This window comes from Prionailurus bengalensis, chromosome A1, assembly GCF_016509475.1.
Source record: "Prionailurus bengalensis isolate Pbe53 chromosome A1, Fcat_Pben_1.1_paternal_pri, whole genome shotgun sequence".
Classification (NCBI taxonomy): domain Eukaryota; kingdom Metazoa; phylum Chordata; class Mammalia; order Carnivora; family Felidae; genus Prionailurus; species Prionailurus bengalensis.
This window is the reverse complement of record NC_057343.1, coordinates 10122509-10139984: the sequence shown is the minus strand read 5'-3', so window position 1 is coordinate 10139984 and position 17476 is coordinate 10122509. Positions and strand designations below refer to the sequence as shown.

General features: G+C 43.4%; 1 protein-coding gene across 2 annotated transcripts in view; it reads right to left on the bottom strand.

Annotated features, from left to right (window-relative positions):
* Nucleotides 1-200: 200 nt before the first annotated feature.
* The window catches only part of TEX26 (testis expressed 26), a 31611-nt gene continuing 14335 nt past the window's right edge, over nucleotides 201-17476 (bottom strand). Inside the window, exons 4-8 of one of the 2 annotated variants that reach the window (XR_006296770.1) lie at nucleotides 15291-15447; nucleotides 7916-8092; nucleotides 6071-6232; nucleotides 1851-2276; nucleotides 201-865 (exon numbers count right to left, since the gene is read on the bottom strand). Coding sequence is in view for 1 of the 2 variants with exons in the window: in XM_043576263.1 (XP_043432198.1) it covers nucleotides 774-865; nucleotides 6071-6232; nucleotides 7916-8092; nucleotides 15291-15447 (588 nt within the window). In the remaining variant the exon portion in view is untranslated. The remainder of the gene's footprint in view (nucleotides 866-1850; nucleotides 2277-6070; nucleotides 6233-7915; nucleotides 8093-15290; nucleotides 15448-17476) is intronic. The other variant, XM_043576263.1, reaches the window with a different exon arrangement.

Here is a 17476-nt window from a genome sequence, read left to right as displayed (position 1 = left end):
CCAACATGGATGGCAACACTAATATCAGCTTCAAGGTAATTCATGGCCAAAATTATTAATGAGGTCAAAGAGGAAGAGTATGTAATGAGCAGGAAACTAATCACTGAAAAAGCTCTATGAGTCATGAACATTGACAAACAACATAGCAGCCATATATTATATATTTACATATATAAATATAAATATATGAAATCCAAGGAGACATTAGTGAAAACATTTTTACTGTGGGCTGTTTTTAATATTATTCTTTCAGAATTTGACAGTTCAAGTATATAAGCAAAGATAGACACGATGTGAGAAACACAATAACCTACACATTTTTTTCTCCTCTTATATTCATGTAATTTACAAATTAATCATATGCACAACGAAAGAAAACTTTGGTGTATTTTTCAAAGCAAATATATATATTTTTAACTTTCAAACAGGCAATCAACAATTACACGTTTTTTTTAAATCCTCTAATTATTGGAAAATTAAGAAACCTCTTTGGCATAATTTCTGGGTCTAAGAGGATATCAAAACTGAAACCACAAATTAAGTATCCAGAAGATAATAGAACAAAACATTACAGCAAAATCTATTAGATACACTTAAAGCTATGGTGGTGGGAAGGATTTATGACCTTAAATGATTTTATTGTTTACAAACAAAATAAAACAAAATTACACGGCGTCACGAATAAATTATTTAGAACAATTTGGATCTTATTATTTTTTCATTATTGAAAAAATGACTCAGTAGGCCCTCTGACCTGGTGCTTTCATTGATTTTCAATTTTCTTCATTCGAACCGTTTCTGTTATTTTCCTGTCCCATGTCAACGCCACAGTGAGAGCGAATAAAGCGATCAAGAATTTGTCTGTCTGAAAATTATGAAGAAAAACAGGATGAAATCTTCCATTTAACTACTTAAGCACTAAACAGAGAAATTCTAGGAAGGAGGAAAAATATCTGAGAATAGCGCTCTATATACAAATTTGATGGGACCAAAATATCAAAGGGCATATGTCTAATACCTAGAAAGGCACAACTGTATAAGTATGGATTAAAAAGAGTACACTTCATATTCAAAGGATCAGCAAGTCTTCCTGGCAAGAGCGTGGAGTTTGGAATGCAACTGACTTAAGTTTCCGTTCCGCGCTCACGCTCTTTGGCAAGTCACATGGCCTCTCCATCTCTTCACTTCCTTGTCTTTGAATATATATAATAGCGCTTACCTTGCACCTTTGCTGGACTGGGTTAGGAATGCTATGTGAGAAGCACCTGGGCAGGGCCTGGTCCATAAAAGACAATAAATAGGATAGCCTTGTCCTTTACTACTGAGAACACAGTAATAAACCGTGATGACATAAAACCATAGAGGCTACTGTGCAAGAGCTTCTTGAAGCCAGGGCTATTTCTTCTGCCAACAAACCTTGGTACGCTTTGCTATCTTTGAGTAATAGCTGACCATGAGAGGGCCCTTCAACCTTCTGGCCTCCATTTCCTCATCTGGAAAGTAAAGGAGCCTTGTCTGAGTCGGAACATCCATGGTTCCCTAATCGTCATTACATATACGTGTGTGCGCGCGCGCGTGTGTGTGTATTATATACATCAGAGAGGAGCTGTAAAATTTTTCGTACTCCCAGCAATTGTCATCTATGTAGCAAAGACCAAAAGAAAGGAACAATGCAAGTGGTACCATGTCATCAAGTTCAATGCCCATGTTACAAATGTCAGCCGAGGTCTAAAGGTCAGGAGTGCACGTGTGTGCACCAGGCTTACTCTCCAATTCTCTGTGGTTCTTTGTTTTTACGACCTAACATTTAATTGTAAGCCATCCCCACCCTGCTCCATATCTTTTCTGACCTCAGCGTTTTTTGAATTTTGGTATCCTTTTCATGAAGTGAAACGCGCTGATCCTTTGCGTGCAGTTCGATGGGTTGACACTTGGGTGTATATAACCCATACCCATATAATAGAGATCACTGCCACCACTCCAGAAAGGCTTGTCAGGCTCCATCCCCGTCAATGCCTCCTCCCTCAAGACACTCACTCGTCTGATTTCCTTCATCACAGATAAATGTTGCCTGTTGTAGCCCTTTGAATAAAGGCCCACATACAAAACGTATGATTTTGTGTCTGGCTCCTCTCACTCGGCATAATGTGTTTGAAGTTCTTGTCGTTGAATACACCAATCACTGGGGCTTCTTAAGATCTAGTAGTATCTTGTGAACATACCAGTCTGTTTACCTTCTGCTATTGGTGGTAATTTGGGTTGTATCCGGTGTGGGACTGTGAAGAATAAAATGGCCATGAACATTTTTGGACAAGTCCTTCGATGGGCATGTGTTTTCTTGTCTCTTGGGTGAATACCCAGAAGTAGAATTTCTGGGTCATGGAGTAGATTTGGTTTCACTTTGTGGGAAACTGACAGATCTGTTACAAGTGTTACAATGATCCTACTATTTGATATACCCACCAGCAACTTTTTGCTCCAAACTCTCAACATTTGCTAGTTTGAGTCCTTGTCCTTGCAAGCCCCAAATGGCTCCATTTTAAACCTTACAGCAAAGAGCTAATTTTAAATAAGCAAGCAAATGAACCAAAAATCATTCTTATACCAAAGGTAAACATAGAGGGTGAATCAAATTTGGCGTGAATTAATAAAAAAAAGATGAGATTGTGTCCAATTTAATATCAATTTAAATAAATTAATGTCAGACAGGCTACTAGTTGTAATCCAGATGCTACTGTATTTATTACGTACAGATTCAGACTCATGTCTCCGTGATTTCATTTATGCTCCTCCCTCTGCTCCCTCTGAAAGGCCCTGGTTCTTGTCAGGGTGATTCATCCTTAACCTTCAAAGGAAGCCTCCCTCCCAGAAGCAGCCTTCCCTCAGGCAATGTCAATCCACAGGGTTGGAACGTACCCAAAAACTACTTCGATTACAGAGCTCATGACATTACCACTGCGTGCCTGTCTCCCACCCCTGACGATGAGTTCCTTGAAAAAAGAAAGATTTGTTTTTTATTTATCTTGGTCTCAAGTAGGCATTATAGGTATTCAATCGGTGAAGTTTCTCGAGTCCGTGAATATATTCGTCACAACATTGAATCACACCCTAGGAAGGAATATTCCTGGGAGTGTTGATTGGGAGAGATAGAGAGGGAGTAATAGTTGAAAGCATCTGAAGCCAGATTTCAGGTAATTTTGTCGTTCGAGGGGGGACTACCCGGGGAGATGACAGTCCTTATCAATAGATAACAGAGGCCCCAAGAGTCAGAGCTGTTGGTGGTCTGAATCACTCAGAGATTAAAGCAATTTTGAAAACAGAATGCCCACTAAAGACATCTAGTTCAAACCCCTCAAGTTCTCATAGAGAAACTCCATACCAAGTGGCGGTCCTCAGCATTGTTGGAAACAAAAGATTTGCCTTCAGCTGCTCCCCCTTTCTTCTTGCCCAGCTTCATTTTGTGTCTTCCTGGAGTCTTCTCTATCCTACCTCCCCCCACCACCTCCCTGGCCCCAGCCCTGGGCCATATCCTTCATCCCTCCCCTTCCCCTCTCTCTTTCAAAATGTACCTGTTCTGGGCTCTGAGACTGTCTAAGAGGGATAATCCAGTAAAATACTTTAAGCTGAGGTGGTAATCATTCATTCAGCCTAATATGCCTGCCAAGATTCTTATTCTCTTGCATCCTGGCTCAGCCCTACCACAAATGAGCTCTGCTGAGACACTCGCCATCCAAAAAGCATAAGCGTCGTCCCAGACACTAGAAAATGACAGCAGGTTTTGGGCATAAGAATTCAAAGGGAACCTCCTACTTGCTTGTCAGCCTGTAGCATAGCTGGCTGATGGGTAGGTCATCCTAAAGCAAAACCAGGGAAGAGAAACCAAGACCCCAGAGCAAGCAGATCCTACAAGCCACCAAGTCAGTGCACAATGGCAAGGCTCTGGGGCACAAGCATCTTGTACCTGCCCCAGCACCCATCCTGAGGGCACCAGGAACAGAGGAGATCTGAAAAGCTACCGAAGCCTAGCTTGGCCCCAAAGCTACCTTGTTAAGTAATAGGCCATGTCTCACTTGTCTGGAGAGAAAAGCCCAACTGGAGAAGTCCAACGGAATTGGCTTATGCTAGGAATCCTGGGGAAGGTACATCTGAGTGGAGCAGAGGCTGCAAAACATCTAAAGAGTCCTCAGTTCACCCCTGGGGGGCACCACTAAGGCTCAATTACAAATCACACACACAGACAACCCAGGACAGAAGTGCCAGCAGCCACCACGGTTTTCCCACGCAGGCGGAGAAGCGACAGCTGCATCTGTATTTCAAGTCCCTGGGCAGATGGGAGCATCTGCTTTGGGAGCACTCTATAGGTCAAACAGATGTGGCTCCAAGGTGAAAAGAGCACCTTACAGGACGCTGACTACAGTTTTATACAGGTGAACCAAGCTGGGAAAAGGAACAGAAAGCAGGCTTGAGCTTGATGGGATGACTCCCTGGAAGATCTGACCAGCCGACCTCAAAGAGCCTCTTGGTTTCCTTTTGACGTGCCAAATGGGTGCGAGAGGCACCTGCTGAGAGGAATGAGGCTCCCGATGGAAAATACAGACTTCTGCTTCTGCCTTAGAGTGAGGCAAAACACCTGCTTCTTGTACCTCTTAAAACCCAACATTTAAGCTCTTTTAAAGGCCTTTGGGCCATCAGCCCTCAGTCTGCAATCATGGGAAGTATCCTCTTTCCCCCCCTTATACACACACACACACACACACACACACTCCCTTTTCTGTCTTGCCCACAGTAGGGTTTCAGTTTTGTGTGGGGTAGGAGATCTCAGGATAAAAGGGTTTCAGTGAAGATTTCAGAAGATCAAGCTCTTCCGATCGTAGCTGGGGACAGGCAAAGGACAGAGATTGGGGACCAAGGCAGGTAGGCGACAGGGAGCAGTCGGAGGATTACTGAGGAGCTGGCGGAAGACCTAAGCTTACGCTCGAGCACAGGGCACAAGACAAGGCTGTGTGTGTGACCCCCACACAGCCCGAAGCACTTCTTCCTTTAGCATTTAGTGTGTTTTATAACTTACCTAATACGTTAGTTTAGTGGCGTATGAATATACTGCATAAAAATAAATGTCTGCACTGGGTCATGTGCTCAAAGATGAGGAATACCAGGACAGTCACTAGCAGTGGGTGTTGAGCACACAGCTGTTGGAGGAGTTGAGTTTCCTTCACTCCAACTGCTCTGAGTTGACATTTTACACAGGCACAGAATGACCAGCAGCCCCTGAGGTGCTCTCGAGGAGATGCCAGTCCCCAGGCCCTAAGCTGGGATAAGTCTTTGTCACGCAGAATGAACTAACACTGTCCTGAGCACAGGCTTCGCTCTTTTTGAGGGCATTATACACAGACATTCCCATGTACTCTAAAAGGCTGTCACAAAAAGTACCACCAAGCAGGAAATAAAGATCACATAAGATAAAACGAAATCGTGAGACAGTATAAACACCCACAGAAGAAATCACTTAACTGTAATAAAAACAGAAGTCGTATGGGAGCAATTCAACCACAGGCTGAATGAGTGAAATGAGAGAGATCAGGAATGAGTGAAAAGCTAGGTGTTTCTTTTGTAATAAGGGGGGCTACAGTCACTGGGGCCTCTTTTAAGAAAGCTTTTTTTCCGGGGCACCTGGGTGGCTCAGTCGATTAAGCATCCGACTTCAGCTCAGGTCAATATCTCACGGTTCATGAGTTCGAGGCCCATATCGGGCTCCTTGCTGACAGCGCAGAGTCTGGAGCCTGCTTCAGATTCTGCGTCTCCATCTCTCTCTGCCCGTCCCCCTCTCTCTCTCTCTCTCTCTCTCTCTCTCAAAAATAAAAATAAACACTAAAAAGTTAAAAAGAAAAAGAAAACGTTATTTTCAATGGGCTGAGGCTTACACAAAACTATGGGATTTCTATGAGGCAATATCTATCTTTTCGTGAACATTTAACTCCAGTGGCTGAAAGTTGCAACAGTTTCTATTTGCATAAAGCAGTGTATTATGATCTGTAAATCCATTAAACAGTAACTCAAGACCTCTTCTTACCTTTGTAGGAAAGACTCTGAAGGTACTCTGTGATTTGAGAGGGAGTAAATGAGTTTAAAATCACTAAGAAATCCAGGTAGGTTTTCCCATAATCGCTTTGGTACGTGGTCTGCTTCTTTGTGCGTTCTTGATTCCTCATGTGGCTGTACAGCACGGAAGGGACTAGAGGGACATACAGGAGGGAAAGACACGGAGGCTGTCACTGAGGAAAGAATTCCTGCCCTTATTTGTCTAGCAAGCCCCCAACAGCGCTGAACCCAACTTGGAGCTTAATCATCACCCTTAAGGTGCTGGAAAGGGAGGCGCTGTACATGAGTGACTCCTCCCGGGACTCGGGCTGAGCAGAGCTGCTCCGACTCAGGACCGTTGCTGTTGGCAGTGGTGGTGACTGGGGCCGATGACCGGAGACTCAAGTTTGACCTCCGTTTTTAGAAAAATGTTCCCTGAAATCGACTCTTCTGCTTCTCAGCGTGTTGGGATGGTAGCATTCACTACCTCCTTAGTAAACTACTGCCTTCACAGAAGCTTCTTTCCCTTTTGTGCCATCCCCTGTGCAGACATGGGCTGACACACTAAGAGGAGTCCCTCAGGGACCCAGGTGTGTTCAGGTGAGCGGTGATGACATCTCCAGCTGGCACTCATTACACGTTCAGACTAATAAAGGCATCAGGTGCAAGCAAAACCAAAATCACTTACGTTTGATTCTGAATATTGCTCATTTAATGTGGGTTCCGATGGTCATGGAATTATCACAGAAAAAAAAAAAAGCAATGAAAACATGAGGTGAGAACCTAACTTCTACAGCATGCCCAATCTTTGAACCTTAAGGACACCTTAAATACTGCTTTCAGTCCCAGCTTGTCCCTTTATAGGGACCACTGGCCAGGGGAAGGAAGCAGGGGGAGGAAGAGGGCACTGTCATGCTACATCCTCAGAAGAGCATTTGGAGGGTCTGGAAATGCTTTCGGTAGAGAGCGTGGAAGGTATAAAGGAAGGTTTTCATAGAATAACCTCTGTAGGAAGACGTAGAACCAAAGCCAAAGCGTAGCAAGGAAGGTTCCAGCCGTTGAGAACTTTCCAACAGTTGGAGTATCTAAGAATGAAAGAGTTGCCTTGGGGGTGGGGGGTATCCTCCAAAGAGTGACAACATCGGCCCTTGGCAAGGACGGGGTAGAGGGGATTCCCACAGGGTGTGAGATCCAGATGAGGTAACTTCTACGCTGTCTTCTAATCCCGAGAGGCTAAGCTTCTATCCCGTGATTTTTGTCTAGAGTACTACTTGATCCCAACTCCACACCAGGAATATATCACCATCTCAGACTGACACCAAATTATCCTCTTAACCAGTAGCTTGGAGGTGGCTTGCTCATGGAACTTTTAAGAGCTTTTCTGTTGAAAACAGTAGGAATCAGGATCGTAAGAGAATACGTGAATGGAATGGTTGCTGAATCTGAAGCTCCTTGATGGACATACCATACGGTCAAGCTTCCAGTGGATGATTGACAAATCTAACTTCAGTCCCACTCAGTCTCTTTTTTTAGTCATTGTATAGTAACTAAATTCTTCCCTTTGTTTTACAAGGAGGAAGTGTCCCTCAATCCCCACCGCTGCCTCCAGGCAGAGCGTGCACTCTTTTCACAGCAAAAGGAACCAGTTCTTTCCCAGAACTTACTCATTCCCTGGGTTTGAAGCTAGGCCTAGTGTTGATCCCTTGGAGGCTTACAGGGATCACTGGCATTCTTTGTGACGGTCACCAAGATTACCTGCCAGGGCCCAATGTGCCGAAGAATCTTGGAACAAGGACAGAATCTATAAAGTTGCTTTAAAAGCTCTAGGTGTACTTACCTAGACCCTGAGAAGCAACTGGGAGGCTTGAGTAGCATCCATATCTGAAGCTAAAGTCCTGAAGCTCAGGAATTTTAGCTGGAACTTGGTAATTCCGTCGAAACTCAGTGTCCGCAGGTCGAGGAAGTAACTTTTTCTGTCCCAGCGACATCTGAGAACTTTTCTGAATCTCCTGAGCTGGAATGGAGGCACAGACACAAGGCAGTAACCCCTTGTAAGCTACTTAAAATAGCATCATATTTTCATTCCATTTTTACTTCCGGCAGTAGCTTCCAATTTTATCACACTAAACCCACTCTTCTCGTATTTAGAGGTACAATCAATGTCGTTTTTATGGATATTTCAACCAAGAAATAATTTTCTGCTTTATCAGGCATGGGAAGTATATGCTCCAATGATTAGAAGTGGGTTTTAATGAATATATTGTATGTCAGTTTGGAACGCTCTTCCGTTCTGCTCAATGGACACAGAAGGCATCCCTCATTCCAGTAGGGATGCCTCGTCCCTGGGGCAGGGTGGGGAGGGGAGAGAGAGATCTCAGGTAAGGCTACGATTGACAGGTAAGACATAAGACGCCCGTTAACTTTGAATTTCAGATAAATAACGAAGAATTGTTGTAAAATACTCGCTTATCTACTCAATACTGTTATTCTAACGTAACAGGGCATCCTGTATTTTCATTAGTTAAATCTGGCAACCCTAGAAGTGCATACCATCCCCATCACCTGGAAAAGAACCACCTGAAGCTCATCCCTTTCTGATGGAGGGTTAGGTAACATCGTTGTCACTGGCGGACAACGGCGCCATTATTTCGTTGTAATAACTCTGCTAACGAATATTCATCAAATACCGATGATATGATGATAAATAATCAGTAAATACCTACGAGGCACTGACTAAACGCCAGCTTCCACAAGCGCTACCAGATCACAGAGGAGGCACAAGCTTCCTCACTTAGAGGGAGTTCATCCCTAATTCTGGCTACCAAGGTGGTTCAGAGGCACGTCACACACCACCAATTTTATTCAGGACAAGAATGTTAACATGGCCATCTTGAGCAATATCCGAATGGTGCCACGATCTACTGAAACTAAACTCGAGTCTTGTCCTGAATTCATTTTTCCGTAGTTTTTATGGATATTTAATTCAAAGGTACATCCAACAATATGTGATGGCATCTACTGGCACCCAAGAGCATTTTAATGATCTGTTTAGAAATGATTTATGTCTAGACCAGCACAGTGAGAGAAAGCTTCACTACGTGCTGCCTCTTCATTTAGATGAGTCAGGAAGAGAGGATGTGGGTACTCAATGGCCCTCATAATGACCTCATAACCTGTCCAAGGAGAAGACAAAGTTATAGAGAAGATGCAACTCTAGGGCTTAAAAAGAGGATATCCCTGAAGATATTTTGGGAAACCATCTGGTATGGTTCCTAGTAAGCACCATCTATACCTTGGTTTTTGTATATCACTAGTAGCTTTATAGGAGGAAAATAAATTCTTGGTGAAGTCCTTGAAGTGCTCCGTGCCAAAGCTAAAAATAACTTAGTCATCACTCTACCTTGCACGACCTCAAACTAGCGTGATTAGAAAGATGTACACACGACAAACAGATACGGAATGTGACATCTTGTAACCGTAACACTCGGAACCGTGGTTCTCACGTGGAGATAATACAGCACACTTACCTAGGAAGCTTCTTCCAAAACACAGTTGCTGAACCTCATCCCAGACATTGAGAATCTCTAGAAGTGGGGCCCCAGGCACTTACATTGTAAACAAGCTTCCCCTAGGCTTAAGAATCACTGACTCAGAGCCTTCAACAGGTGCTATAGAAGCCCAGAGAGGGTTTAATGAGCTCTGTTAGGGGAAGGGAGGGAAGACAAGAGTTCAATGGCAGACACAGCAAAGGATGTGCTTTGGTGATGGGTGAACAGGGCAGCAAAAGTTGTGCACTGTGTTCATTAAGTATGATCTCGCTGGCAAGAGTGTGAGGTATGCAGGGCAGGGAGTAGCTGAGGGTGAATCAGGAGAGGTAAGTTAGAAACCAGGTTGTGAAGGGTTTTGAGGGGCTGGTCCGTGTAGACCAGGATCAAGCAGCGTAGTGGAGCAATTGGACGTGAAGACCCAGAAAAGACAAAGTTAGAGCCTAGACTTACTCTGCATTCCTTTGAAGATAAAGATTAAGTCTTACTCTTCATTGATCCTTAGCCGTTATCACAGTAATCGACCTCGTTCTTCTCAACGCACGCTTTTATTGTCTTTACAAAATTTCACGTTAATGAGTTCCTTCAGTATCATCAAGAAGAGAAGTTTTTCATCCCAAGGGACCCAACTTATGCCTGAAGTCCCCGTAGTGGAACTGAAGTTTGCCCTGACGGGATAACCATGACTCAGAGCTAACGTGACCCAATGGTAACCACACCTCCAAGCCCTGGACTCCTCGCGGGGAGCCATCCCTGCTCCTCAGGGGCTCAGCTCCCACTCTTTCTTTTTCACTTGAGAACGGTTGACGCCGCACTAGTGTACCTATAGCCCAAGGAGAGAAACTGGCCCATTTAAGATTAGCATGGCACTTGCAGAAAGTCCCCAGTCAAACGTGCATCTACAGCAAGGACTGTTCAAAACCACTGGGACCAAGCGCATAATCTACAGCCAAGCAAGAACCAGTTCTGCTGTCTCTGTCTGCTGTTCTAATTCATCGAAGCCAAGTTCCCCAGGCCTCAATGTGAAAACAAGCACCTTTTCGTGCTTCTCACTCATGGGCCTTCATACAATGATGAAGATACAAAGATAAGACATGGCCCCTGCGCTTTAGAAGCTTCAAATACTAGAGAAACAGAACAAAAAAGAGAGAATGACAATATTGGGTGATAAATAATGTGGAAAAGATAAGAATAAGATCTATAAAAACATATGGGAGCGCCAGCAATCCAAACGTGGGGGATCAGAGGAGACTCCCAGGAGAGACACGAAGCCTGTCTTTGGACTTCATTTATGGACAGACATAGGCTGCAAGAAGGGAGCGGCCGGTGGCCCACGGGAGGGGGGCAGTGTGTGCGCAAGGCACAAGGCCGCGGGGGGTGCCGTGGGTCTGGGGGAAGGAAGGCAGACGGTCTCGGGGAGGGTGTGGGGGCTGGTGAGGGAGCATGCTGGCGTGGCAGGCAGGGACCAGATTGTACAGCCTCGCATTTAAGGCATTTAGCTTAGTGTCCCGAGGACACTGGGGAGTCACTGAAAGGTTTTCAGCTGGAAGGTGACATCAATTCGCACATCTGGAAACTATGGTGATGGTCCTGGCGATGGATCGGAAGCGACAAACCTGGAAAAGAGAGCTGGAATAGAGGTCATCCAAGGGGGAGACACGGGCGGCCGTGGCTTTGGGGAGGAAGAGGAACAGACGGAGCTAAGAGATTTAGGAGAGAGTCTTGGCAGGTCTTGGGTATTTATCTACACATAGGGAGATGGTAATTTGTACATGCAGAAAGGCCTTTGCTTAGTAGCTCGAAGACATCTTTTAAGAAGGCTGACATTTCAAATCTTTTCCCATCACCCTTAATATTTACCTGAAGTAGGGAGGTCTTTTGATTCTATACTTATCTAATTTCAAAAAGTGTATTTCCCGTATATTTTTTCCATCATTCCAAAAATATTTACAGAGCACCTCCCATACCCAGACTAGACTATACCGACCGTGCCAGATTCTGAGTGAATAAAGGCCTTTGGGGCACCTGCCGAATAGTGGAAGAAAGAATAAAGCAAAAACAACAAAAAACAAGAATCAGTAAACAAATGACTGCAAAATGCCAGGTGCTAGAAGGCAACAAATGATATGGTGGCCCACTTCTTCAGCTAAAACAGTAAGGAAAGGTCTCACAGGCAAGGGGACATTCTGGAGTCTACAGAATGACACAGTAAAATCACAGAAAGAGCTGGGAGAAGAACAATGCAGGCAAAGGGGACAGCCTGTGCACTGGTTGAAGGCTGGGGGTGGGGGGAAACGGTATCCTATAGGAATTTTAAAAAGGCCCACGTGGCTGGAGCCTGATGAACGAGGGGATGGAGGGAGGAGGAACAGTGAGGAGGTAAGCAAGGGCTATGGCAGTCTCGCAGGACCTTGTGAACAAAGAGAAGGAACTGAAACTTGGATTTCATTCCAAGTGCAATGCAGGGAGCCTGGGTGGCTCAGTGGGTTAAGCATCTGACTTCAGCGCAGGTCAAGATCTCACGGTTCATGAGTTCAAGTCCCTACCACCCTGAACGCGCCCGATCTCGTCTGATCTCAAAAGCTAATTAGGGTCGGGCCTGGTTAGTACTTGGATGGGAGTTCAAGTCCCACATCAAGTGAACTCATGCCCCACTTCTCGTGAGCTCCAGCCCTGCTTCGGGTGAACACGAGCCCCACTTTGGGTGAACACAAGCCCCACTTCCCGTGAACATGAGCCCCACTTCAGGTGAGTCCTGTTTCTCTCTTTCTCTCTCTCCCTGTCTCTCTCTCTCTCTGCCCCTCACTCACTTGTGCCCTCTCTCTCTCTCAAAAACAAAATCAAAACAAAATACAATGCAAAGCCATTGGAAAGCAATGGAATAATATGATCCAATTTAGATTCATAAAAATTATCATATATCATACTTGACTCCTCCCTCCCCAAACTTCACCAGAATGATAGCAGATTAGAGGTTACCATATTTTTAGAAGCTGGAGACCAAATACAGATGTGGCAACTGAATTAGCAAAGTAGAGGAAGCTAAAACTAATCGATTGCCGAAAGGAATAACAAATCAGTGAGCTAATCCACATTGTAGACCCCCAATAGGCTTCTGTAACAGGAACAGGGTAAGGCAGGTACTGAGGCTCAGGCTGAAAACAAGCAGCTTGGGTGAAAGCTTGTATACAGCATGGTTGAGTTCCTGCACAATCTTCTTAACCTCATGCAGTCATTTGGTGATCCTTTCCTAACCAGAAATTTATTAGGTGTAAAACTGAATGAGAGAAGCTCAGGAGATTCCAGGACACGAGGCACAGTAGAAGGTGGGGTAGTGAGATGAACAGGAAAAAGAAGGGTTCAGTAAGTGTTGCATGGGAAGCAGGAAGATCCCAGTTTCCTCCCCAATCCTGCTCTCAGAAGGCCAACAGCCAAGGGTTTCTCTCTTTGGAGAAACTGACCTATAAGTATGGGTATTTGGGGGTTTCCCAACAGAAAGAGAGCTTATCGCCTAACCACCTAAATCAAGTACCAGCTAATAAGCCCCATCTCTGTATGTAGTTTGCAATCAGATTTGTGTGTCTCCCTTGTAGGTTTTGCGAACCTTAGAGATTAATGTTTTGCCTACACTCACTTAAAAAGAGAGTCCAAAGAATTAAAAGAAGTTTTATTAGCATCATAGTAAATCTGCCTCTGCCCTCCGGTAAGTATGAACAGAAAACCAAATTTTCATTAGACCATTAAAACACTCAGAAAATAGAGACAATGCAAGGAATAGATGAAAATGTTGAAAATTAAGTGTATCATAAACATCCTAAAATTTATAAGAGAATTACTACATATATAAAACAAGAACAGAATGCTGTTTTAAAAAATAATCATAATAATCAGACCATAATAGACCATAATAATCAGAGGTCTATATATTGCAGTAAATAAAACTTATTAATTTTACTATTCAAATAAAAAATCAGAGAGAGGAAGAAAGCTAGTGAATTAAAAATCCAATAGAAGAGCTAGATTAAAAACTAAAGAAATTTTCAAGTTAGCAAAACAAAAATACAAAGAGAAAGATACTAGGAGAGAAAAGATGAGAAAATTGGAGGATCAGTCCAACAAATAGGAGTCCCAGAAGAGAACAGAGAAAAGAGATGGGAGAAATGTGGGAAGGGACATGCAGGAAACAATGTCCAGAATTGAAGGACATGACTCTAGCTTCTAGGGCCCCTAATTGTCCAATATAATCAATGACAAAAGATTCTCACTAACGCATACAGTTGTGAAATTCAGAATGACAGGAATAAAGAAAAGATCTTAAGAGCTGCCAGGAAAAAAAATATATATGAGAGTGTCAGGAATCAAAATGGCATCAGTCTTGTACAAAGAAATCCTGGATGCTAGAAGATATTTAGAGGAATGCTTTCTGAGGGAAAATGATTATCAACCTAAAATTTTATATCCAGCCAAACTATCAGACAAGTTTAAGGAATTAAAAAGGACATTTCCAAGTAGGGCAGAACGCACTTAAAAAACTACCTCCCATGCACTCTTTCTTAGGAACGTACTGAGAGATGTCCTTTGGCAAAACTAGGGAGAAGGGATAAGAAAGAGGAAGAGGAAACAAGATTCAATGCAGGCAGAGGCCAAAGTCATTCCTAGAATGATGAGAAAGGAAGTCGAAGTGCTAGGTGGGGCAGCAAAGCTACAGAACAACCAGTCTGGATTAGAAGAGAATGATGAAGGGTGTCAAGCAGAAGATCTCTGGGAAAAACAGAAGTGATAGAGTGTTTGAAACTGTTTGGAAAAAAGTCTTGATAAGTATGTGATAAAGAATTTGGCAAAAATTAGTGACAGGCCCATAGAAAACTAAGCATATGAATAAAAAGTCAATTATTAACTCTGGTAAAAAAAAAAAAAAGAAAGAAAACAAAAAGGGAAGGAAACAATTATAAAATACCACCTAGCTCAGCAATGAATGTTTACATAATCATAATATATCATATCAGTATCACAATATAAACATTAGCAATTGAATCAAACAAGAATTTGTAATATAATTATAGAGAGAATGGATGGAAGGGGAGTGAGAAAGAGTTACAGGAGAGATAAATCCTCAACCACTATAACAGGAAGTCAATAACAAGGTCTAAAATTGATGAACCAAAGATAAAGGTATATGCATATTATTTTAAAATATGAAGTATCACATAAGAACCACTGAAAGGATTGAATTGATCACCAATGGGGAGTAGGGTCAAAGAATTGCTATTACTTTGTAATAAGCCACTAGGTTACTATTTGATTTAGATGTACGCATGCATTAGTTTAATAAAAGTTTTAATTTTTCAAAATAGCAATAATTGGAAATGGCATGTTGAACTTGACCTCTTCATCTTTGCAGGGCTGTTTCATCCTCGTTTTTCAGGCCCAGAAAGCCTTTCCTGGCTTCCCCTTCCCAACTTCAGGCTAGATGTCCCACTGTGTGCACCCACGGCACCCAGAATTTCCCGTATGATACACTTTTTCATATGTGACCTTTTGTTTGCTAAATTGCCTCTTTCTGTGTCTGTATTGTGAGTTCCTTAAGGAAAAAGACTGCATCTATGCTGTTCCCCACTGCAACTCCAGGGCACAACATATGACCAGAGAGAAAATGAACATGTTTACCTTTTGCTGTGTCCACAAAGTCTCTTCTAGTACTAGAAATAAACCGATTTGCTATCGCCTTCCTAACCTCTTCCTTTGTAGCAGCGATTTTCCAAGGGAGGTGGCTCTTTATTGATGCTGTTGATTGGCCCTGAGGCAATGTCCAGAGAAAGAAATCCTATTAATACAAACACAATTTTCAAGAAAATTGATATAGGTTCACCTAATGGAATGAAGATTATGTGTGTTTGTGGGTATATATTCTTCTGGGTCCTCTACACCCACTTACCACACTGCAGTGTGTGCAGAGTCCAAAGAGTGTGCCTCCAACCAGAAATCTCCAGCTCAGACCAGAGGAGAAGACCCACGTGAGTTCTTGACCTGACTTTAAATGCCCAAGGAGCAGACAGTCTCAGGCTTCAAGAGACACCCTGCCTCCCATGCAGAGTTCTCAGAAGCAGCCTGTAAGAGGGGGAGGGCAGGCGCTCTCTCTTCTTTGCCCCCAAAGAGATTTTACGATTATGAAACTTGAAGCCTCCAGCACCTCTTTCCATCTACCCACTCTCATGACCTTGCTTCCTATTTCCTTGAGAAAACTGAAGCCATCTGATGAGAACCTCCAAACACCGCCCGGCACGTCACCACATCTGCACTCATTACGCTGTGATGGGAGACCACTGTGTTTAGCCTACTCTGGCACGTGACCCTCCCCCCCAATTCTCACTTGTCTCTTGCAACTTCCATTTCTCCCTCTCTTTGGGGACATGGCTGTCCAAGCTTGCCTTCATTTCTCTTATCTTAAAAACGCCCCCTTCACTCTACTTCCCCTCTAGTTACTTAGATATTTCCCAATTTCCCTTCGCAGGAAACCCCCCAAAATAGTTACATACATTGACCGTCCCCAAATTTGTCTTTTACGTGTCTTTTAATCTTCAGGGTCCCTCTCCATCCCCTTCTTTCCCTTATAATCTATTGAAGAAACCAAGTCATTTGATGTGGAGAGGTTCCCACGCTCTGGATTTTGTTGAATGCATACTCATTGTGCAGTTTAACAAGTTCCTCTGTTCCCTGTATTTCCTACAATTGGCAGAGACTGACTTACTCTCAGGATAGATCCCTCTGATGAGACTGCAAGTGGTATGTGACAGGGAGGATTACAACATATAGTTGTTTCTCTTTGTGTGAGGTTACCAGCTGTTGATGCTCAATGCCTAGATTAATGGATGAAAGGGGGTGATAGTCTATCAGTTCTTTTTCATGTGTAAGCTAGAATATGTGTATAAGGAGACATTTTACCTCATCTATCATTTAGTTTACTAGGGGCATAGTTCATATAGGGAAGGCACGGGGGGGGAGGGGGGGGAGAGCTTGATCGTTTTCCTTCCATCAGTTTCTAAGATAATGAATTGGTTTCTTATCGTCCTCTGAAAGTGGCCCCATTTTTTTTTAACAGAACTCACAGATTTAAGCATATTTGATGTGTCTCAATCTATTGCATATGTTATCCTTATTGAAGCTCAAATTACCTTTGAGCCTGTGGGCACCTCTTTAATTTTGATATAGCTCTAGTCTTTTTTTTTTTTTCTTTCTTTCTATGTAGTTCCAGACTCATCCTGCACATTTCCCACCCCAGATCTGGACTCGGCCAGTTCTCCCAGAAGCCCTCTGTCTCACACTGATCAAGCATTCTTCTAACCACAACTACTCCTGTCAAGGCAACCCATGAACTCCATTCCATGCATGCCAACGGCCAAGTCTATCCTCGACTACCTTGACCTTGACAGTGATCAGTCCTTTTTCCTTCATTTTCTTCACTTGGTTTTCAGCACAACACGCTCTGTTGGGCTTTCTCCTTCACAACTGACTGCCCCTTCTCAGTCCATTTTGCTGCTTCTTCCACTGACCGCTTGTTAGTGAAATGTCCCAAGACTCAGTCCTTGAACCTCTTCTCTTTTCTAGCTTGATCATCTCATCCAGTCTCATTTGTTTCAAATACATAGGATGACTCCCATTTATCTTTGGCTTAGACCCTCTCCCTCAACACAGATCCCTACGGCCCAACGTCCTTCTTCTGTCGATCTCCAGTTGGAAGCTTGCTAGGACACTTCTAATTTCACATTCCCACAACCAAACCCCTGAGCGTCCCCCTGAGTCTTGAATATTCTACCTTTCAGTTAATGGCCACTCTATCCTTGCCACTGTTTCAA